This window comes from Alosa sapidissima, chromosome 15 (assembly GCF_018492685.1).
Source record: "Alosa sapidissima isolate fAloSap1 chromosome 15, fAloSap1.pri, whole genome shotgun sequence".
NCBI classification, from domain to species: Eukaryota; Metazoa; Chordata; class Actinopteri; order Clupeiformes; family Clupeidae; genus Alosa; species Alosa sapidissima.
Window position 1 is genome coordinate 34,441,882 of NC_055971.1, and position 8,181 is coordinate 34,450,062.

At 47.8% G+C, this 8,181-nt stretch overlaps 1 protein-coding gene across 5 annotated transcripts in view; it reads right to left on the bottom strand.

Annotated features, from left to right (window-relative positions):
• The window catches only part of numa1 (nuclear mitotic apparatus protein 1), a 47,319-nt gene that overhangs the window by 13,784 nt on the left and 25,354 nt on the right, over positions 1-8,181 (bottom strand). For 3 of the 5 annotated variants that reach the window (XM_042062930.1, XM_042062932.1, XM_042062931.1), the window contains exons 11-14: positions 7,768-7,885; positions 4,989-5,117; positions 4,776-4,901; positions 1,273-4,638 (exon numbers count right to left, since the gene is read on the bottom strand). In XM_042062930.1, the coding sequence (XP_041918864.1) occupies positions 1,273-4,638; positions 4,776-4,901; positions 4,989-5,117; positions 7,768-7,885 (3,739 nt within the window). Of the gene's footprint in view, positions 1-1,272; positions 4,639-4,775; positions 4,954-4,988; positions 5,118-7,767; positions 7,886-8,181 lie in introns of all 5 variants that reach the window. The other 2 variants (XM_042062933.1, XM_042062934.1) reach the window with 2 other exon arrangements.

The following is an 8,181-nucleotide window of genomic DNA, read 5'->3' on the forward strand; positions in this document are numbered from 1 at the left end:
ACACACACACACACACACACACACACACACACACACACACACACACATTAAACACACACATTAAACACAAACATTAAACACAAACATTAAACACACACACACATTAAAACACACATAAGCTGTGTCTCACTTCAGGGCGGATGCTTCGGAGCATTCGTGCTACCTAATGTTATTTAAACATTTATTAAATATTTAAATGTGTCTGTGTCTCGTCTTGAATGAAACGTCATAAACACATCGAATCTTGGGACCAGGTAGGCGGCGAAGCATAAGCTTACACGCGATTCACCCTCCGTTTCGGGGGAAAAGAAGGATGGGTTTGTCGGCCGAATTCGAAGGAGCCCACGAAATGGGACAGCACTAGTAGCGCCACTATGACGCGGAGCCCACGAAATGGGACAGCACTAGTAGCGCCACTATGACGCGGAGCCCACGAAATGGGACAGCACTAGTAGCGCCACTATGACGCGGAGCCCACGAAATGGGACAGCACTAGTAGCGCCACTATGACGCGGAGCCCACGAAATGGGACAGCACTAGTCGCGCCACTATGACGCGGAGCCCATGAAATGGGACAGCACTAGTAGCGCCACTATGACGAAACCGGTCTACGAATCTGGCCTTAGAACCATACTTATAAAGTGTGGGGATGGTAAGGGGGTATTTAAAGAGTGAGGGTGGCATGGGGGTATTTATAGAGTGAGGGTGGCATGGGGGTATTTAATGAGTGAGGGTGGTAGGGGGTATTTAATGAGTGTGATTGAGATAAAGAGGTATTTTATAGAGTGGGAGGGTAGTAAGAGGAGATTTAGAGAGATCAAGGGTGGTTAGGGAGTATTTATTTAAATACCCCTTTACCTCGCTCAAGGGCACTTCAGCCGTGCCTACTGGTCGGGGTTCGAACCAGCAAACCTCCGTTTACAAGTCCGAAGTGCTAACCAGTAGGCCACGGCTGCCCATTAGGGGGTATTTAAAGAGAGTGGGGTGGTAATGGAGTATTTATAAAGTGTGTATGGGGGGGGGGGGGGGGGGGGTATTTAAAGAGTGGGGGTGGTAATTACTGCGGGCTCTGAGAGCCTAGTGTGTGTGTGTGTGAGAAGAGAAGCAGGGCAGGGACAGGTTTACACTCCGCACCTCACATTTGAAACATTTACAAGGCGTGTGTGTGTGTGTTTGTTTATCATCATGTCTCCTGTATAAGGTTTGTAAGTGAGAACTGTTTAAGGCCTATTGGCATGTGTGCATGAGTGCGTGTGTGTGAGTGCTACTGACCTTGCTGTCGTACTCCTTCATCTCCAGCTGTTTCTGCAGTGTGTCGGCGAGCCTCTGGGTGGCGCTGTTCTCCCTCTGCAGTGTGCTGTTGAGCGTCTGCACTGTCTCCAGCTCCCGGCGCAGGGCCTGCACCTTAATCTCCGCCCTCTTCTTAGACTCCTCCCACTCATGCAGCCGCACCTGCAGCACAGACAGCTCCTGCTGCAGCGCCACCCTCTGGGCACACTCCGTTTCCAGGGAAACAAGGTCTGCTTGCTTCTCCCTGGCAGCTTCCTGAAGCTGCAAAAGCAGCCTGGTCACCTCTTCTTCACGTTTCATCACTTCCTGTTGTAGTACCACCTTTTGAGCAACCTCTGTCTGCAAGGAAACAAGGTCTGCTTTTCTCTCAGACACAGCTGTCTGAAACTGAGACCGCAGTTTAGTGACTTCTTGCGCTAGTGAAGTATTCCTAGAAAGTTCCATCTCCAAAGTCTTCATGTCTGCTTCCCTCTTGGTGGCAACTTCCTGAAGCTGAGTCTGGAGTTTGGTCACTTCCTGTTGGTGATTAGTAACTTCCTGTTGAAGCGCCGCCATCTGGTAACGCATGGTCTCCAAGGCAACCTTATCTGCCTCCTTCTCAGTGACCGCTTCCTGAAGCTGAGCTTGGAGTTTGGTCACTTCCTGTTGGTGATTAGTAATTTCTTGCTGCAGAGTAATCCTCTGTGCTCGCTCCATCTCCAAGACTGCCAGATCAGCACCCCCCTTGGTGGCGACCTCCTGAAGCTGAACCTGCAGTTTTGCTACTTCCTGTTGGTGATTAGTAACTTCCTGTTGTAGCACAATTTTCTCAGAACGCTCAGTCTCCAAGGTAACCATATCTGCCTCCTTCTCAGTGTCAGCTTCCTGAAGCTGAGTCTGGAGTTTGGTCACTTGCTGTTGGTGATTAATTACTTCCTGTTGAAGCGCCACCATCTGAGAACGCTGGGTCTCCAAGGTAACCATATCTGCCTCCTTCTCAGTGACTGCTTCCTGAAGCTGCGTCTGCAGTTTGGTCACTTCCTTCTCCAGCAAGGTCTTCTGAGCATGTCCTGCTTCCATGGCAACCATATAAGCTTTGTTTTCAACAGCAGCTTCCTGAAGCTGAGCCTGGAGTTTGGTCACTTCCTGTTGGTGATTAGTAATTTCTTGCTGCAGAGTAATCCTCTGTGCTCGCTCCATCTCCAAGACTGCCAGATCAGCACCCCCTTTGGTGGAGACCTCCTGAAGCTGAACCTGCAGTTTTGCTACTTCCTGTTGGTGATTAGTAACTTCCTGTTGTAGCACCATTTTCTCAGAACGCTCAGTCTCCAAGGTAACCATATCTGCCTCCTTCTCAGTGGCAGCTTCCTGAAGCTGCGTCTGCAGTTTGGTCACTTCCTTCTCCAGCAAGTTCTTCTGAGCATGTCCTGCTTCCACGGCAACCATATAAGCTTTGTTTTCAACAGCAGCTTCCTGAAGCTGAGCCTGGAGTTTGGTCACTTCCTGATGGTGATTAGTAATTCCTTGTTCTAGCGCCGCCATCTGAGAACGCTTGGTCTCCAAGGCAACCTTATCTGCCTCCTTCTCAGTGACAGCTTCCTGAAGCTGATTCTGCAGTTGGGTCACTTCCTGCTCCAGCAAGGTCTTCTGAGCATGTCCTGCTTCCACAGCAACCATATAAGTTTTGTTTTCAGCAACAGCTTCCTGAAGCTGAGCCTGGAGTTTGGTTACTTCCTGTTGGTGATTAGTAACTTCCTGTTGTAGCGCCATCTTCTGAGAACGCTCGGCATCCAAGGCAACTTTATCGACCTCCTTCGCAGTGGCAGCTTCCTGAAGCTGAGCCTGGAGTTTGGTTACTTCCTGTTGGTGATTAGTAACTTCCTGTTGCAAAGTAATCCTCTGTGCTCGCTCCATCTCCAAGACTGCCAGATCAGCACCCCCCTTGGTGGCGACTTCCTGAAGCTGAGCTTGCAGTGTGGTCACTTCCTGTTGGTAATGCAGAACGTTCTGCTGCAGAGCAGTCTTCTGAGCACGCTCCGTCTCCAAGGCTACCATATGAGCTCCCCTCTCAGTGTCCACTTCCTGAAGCTGAGTTTGGAGTTTGGTCACTTCCTGCTTCAGTGAAATCTTCTCAGAACGCTCATTGTCCAAGGCAACTGTATCCGCCTCCTTCTCAGTGGCTGCTTCCTGAAGCCGAGTCTGCAGTTTGGTCACTTCCTGCTCCAGCAAGGCCTTCTGTGCATGTCCTGCTTCCACGGCAACCATATGAGCGTTGTTTTCAGCAGCAGCTTCCTGAAGCCGAGTCTGTAGTGTGGTCACTTCCTGTTGGTACTGCATGACTTCTTCCTGCAATAAATTCTTCTGAGCAAGCTCCGTTTCCAAGGCTACCATATGACCTCCCCTCTCAGTTTCCACTTCCTGAAGCTGAGCCTGGAGCTTGGTCACTTCCTGTTGTAGCACCATCTTCTCAGAACGCTCACTTTGTAAAGCAACCATATCCGCCTCCTTGTCAGTGGCAGCATCCTGAAGCTGAGTCTGCAGTTTGGTCACTTCCTGCTCCAGTAAGGCCTTCTGAGCATGTCCTGCTTCCATGGCAACCATATGAGCTTTGTTTTCAGCAGTAGCTTCCTGAAGCTGAGTCTGTAGTGTGGTCACTTCCTGTTGGTACTGCATGACTTCTTCCTGCAATAAATTCTTCTGAGCAAGCTCTTTTTCCAAGGCAACCATATGAGCTCCCCTCTCAGTTTCCACTTCCTGAAGCTGAGCCTGGAGCTTGGTCACTTCCTGTTGTAGCACCATCTTCTCAGAACGCTCATTCTCCAAGGCAACCATATCCGCCTCCTTGTCAGTGGCAGCTTCCTGAAGCTGAGTCTGCAGTTTGGTCACTTCCTGCTCCAGCAAGGTCTTCTGAGCATGTCCTGCTTCCACAGCAACCATATGAGCTTTGTTTTCAGCAGTAGCTTCCTGAAGCTGAGTCTGTAGTGTGGTCACTTCCTGTTGGTACTGCATGACTTCTTCCTGCAATAAATTCTTCTGAGCAAGCTCTGTTTCCAAGGCTACGATATGAGCTCCCCTCTCAGTTTCCACTTCCTGAAGCTGAGCCTGGAGCTTGGTTACTTCCTGTTGCAGCACCATCTTCTCAGAACGCTCAGTCTCCAAGGTAATCATATCCGCGTCCTTGTCAGTGGCAGCTTCCCGAAGTCGAGTCTGCAGTTTGGTTACTTCCTGTTGGTGATAAGCAACTTCCTGTAATAGCGCCATCTTCTCAGAACGCTCAGTGTCCAAGGCAAGCATGTCCGCCTCTTTCTCAGTGGCAGCTTCGTGAAGCTGAACCTGGAGTTTGGTCACTTCCTGCTGCAAACGTTCCCACTAGAACAAAACCACATCAGTTGACATGTTGGAGAAAAATAAATGCGCACGCATACACACACACACACACACACACGTGTATACACACACGCCACAGAATGAACACATTTAGTACAATGCATTGCCGTGTACTGTACCTCCATTATGGGTCCCATGACCTCCCCGTCTCCATGGTGACAGGGCCGAAAGCGCACCTCTGTCAGCTCCTCCTCCAACACACACACCTTCCCCCGCTCAATCTCCAGCTGCTCACTCAGACACTCCTGGAGACACACAAAAACCATCAGCCCAACACACACACACACACACACACACACACACAGCAGTGTACTGGGAGAAGGAAAAGGCACCTTGTGCTGCAGCGCTTGGCTTAGCTCCTGCTGCAGTTCCTGCTTTCTGCTGCCACTCTGAAGCTCCTCCTCCTGTAGGAGCATCATCTGTTGCCTTAGCGACGCCAGCTGCCCAGCCAGCTCACGCACCTGAGTAGGAGATGATGAACTCAACCCAAGGCTTTACTCCATTCTCTGAACCAAATCCTCAGTTGCCTGAACACATTTCTTGCATCGATCATCAATTGCGTGGCCACAGCTGAATCACAAGCGCAGTTGAATGGAGTTAACAGATTGTGACATTAAAACGAATCGAAGTTCAGCGATCATACAGAATAATAAGATGTCAACAAGCAGCGACATACTCAAACTAATTACTGCACGTAGACTGAGGCTATGACTTAATAGCCTCGTCTAGCAGATTGGGAAGTGGATGTTGTGGAAGCAGCGACATACTCAAACTAATTACTGCACGTAGACGGAGGCTATGACTTAATAGCCTCGTCTAGCAGATTGGGAAGTGGATGTTGTGAAAGTGAAAATACAACCGAACAGCAAAAACTTGCTTCTGACACAGTAGCCTACAATGAAGAAAACTGATGCTTGAATACGGATTCAGCCATCTCTAAATGTTTTTCCAATTGACGCATTTCACCTGAATTTGGATTACACCTGCTTTTAACATGCAGAAGTTTTTCACCGCAAAACAGACAGTCTTGAATTTCCCCTTGGGGATCAATAAAGTAAGTAAGTATCTATCTGCAGGGGTGTAGTGGGCGTTGGACGCGGGGGAACACCGTCCCCACACTTCTTGGAGCATTGTTTTGAGCATTTTAATAAGCATTTATTAATATAACAAGTGTTGTTACCAGTGATAACGCATCACACAAATGTCTCCAATTAGGCGACAAAGGAGGAGGGTTCTCCGCAACTCTGATGAAGATGTGACTACATCGAAACGTTAGTCAAAGTTAATAATGTTTTGCACCTTTTAGTAAAGAATGAATTAAATTAAGAAGGCATCTGAGCTGCACCGGCGTCTCTCCTTGTCTCCAATTAGGCCTCTTTGCCATAAAATTCGTTACAAGAATGACCGTCATGCTGTAGCACTCCACCATGCGTAAAAGACGTTAAAAACGATGCAGCTCGTCGTTCCGCGTTACCCGAAAGTAGATAGAAAGTGGCTAGAAAACCATAGATTATAGGCTACAGCTGCCTGTATCCGAATAGCATCTTCATGGCTCACTTCCTTGCAATTCTTTCGTTTGTGTTTTGCAGAAAGCAGGTAGGCTAAACCAGTGGTCAAAATGACACGATAAGCATGTGTGAGTAACACGAGTGATTTTTATCGAGGGAGCTCCAATATAAGTGATAAGGTCATTTAACCAGAAGTAATGACCCAACGGTGAACCTGAACAACTTTAGGAAAAACTAGGATTGGTGCAGCTACGTTCATCCAAACAAAAACTTTTCAAATGACTGGCACTTGCCTGCCCAATGTTCTTTGTTATTTTTGTTTCGTTTTGTTTTATTGACTGTGCAGCCCTGCATTTTAATCATTCGCAATGACATTCATATGACGCCCCCTGAAACTGAGCTACACTGCCCACACAGCGTGTTGAAACTGAGCTACGCTGCCCACACAGCGTGTTGAATGCGTGTGAATTGCGCTATTATTGTCATGGTTTACATGTGGTAATGAATGAAGCCGCGGCATGTTATGCGTCAAGATTAGACTACGCTAGATTATATAGGCTACTCTACATTATGGTTCGTCTGTTTATCCTACTACAAACTGAAGCTACAGATGATATTCATAGACTTTGGTGGAAAAGTGTAGTTTGGGTGAAGACATTACATTTTGAAGCTAATCCAAGTCATTTAATTTTTTTTAAAATTTGGTTTCATGTTCACGAAAGCTGGTAACAATTTGGCCTTGGCCTTACGCACCGTATGTGGAGGTGCCAGTTTTTGCAATGATGTCATTAAAGCGTCCCCCCCACTACACCACTGTCCATCTATCTATCTACGTGCACTGTTTTCATACATATGGCATATCTCCTGCCCTGTGTTTGTGCAATACTTCCATTTTTCATGTTCAAATGTATCAAGAAAATTGTTTTTGTATTTTTAGTTGGATATTGGATGTGAGAAGAAGATGGCTGTTCCATAACACAGTGCATTTAGTAGCCTAGTGTGTGAATGTCCCTCACTGGGAAACATTATAGTTTGATACTGCAGCTGGATTCTTCTTAGACTGGAAGAAGAATCTGTCTGTTCACCCGTTCCATTTTTTAAAAGCCATTCCATTATTGAGAAGTTGTACATTTCTCTATTCCATTATTGAAAAGTTGATTACATTTCTATTCCATTATTGAAACGTTGATTACATTTCTATTCCATAAACAGACACACACCTGTGTTGAGAGCAGTCCATTCGTATCACACACACACACACAGACATACACACACACAGGCACACACACTTGTGTTGAGAGCACTCCATTCGTATCACACACACAGACACAGGCGTTGAGAGCAGTCCATTCATATCACACACAAACAGGCACACACACCTGTGTTGAGAGCAGTCCATTCGTATCACACACACACACACAGACACCTGTGTTGAGAGCAGTCCATTCGTATCACACAGACACACACACACACACACCCACCCACACACCTGTGTTGAGAGCAGTCCATTCTTATCACACACACACACACACCTGTGTTAAGAGCAGTCCATTCTCATCACACACACACACACACAGACAGACACACACACACACACACACACCTGTGTGGAGAGCAGTCCATTCTCATCACAGAGGTGGTCCACTCGCTTCTCCTTTTGAAGGTTATCAGTCTTGAGATCCTGACTCTGTCGGAGGACTTCATGCAGACGCTGAAGCAGCCTGGATAGAGGACACACACACACACACACACCTCTTATTCTGTAGCTCCGCACAGTGCGTTCTTGTGCTGGGCCTCCTACTCACCCCACTCACCCCACACACACACCCCCCCCACACACACACCCCCCCCACTCACCCCACACACCCCACTCACCCCACACACCCCACTCACCCCACCCACACACACTCGCCCACCCCACCCACACACGTAGGGCTGGGCGATTTGGACCAAAACTGATATCCCGATATTTTGGGGCTGATTGGCGATATACGATATCGGTACGATATTGATATTT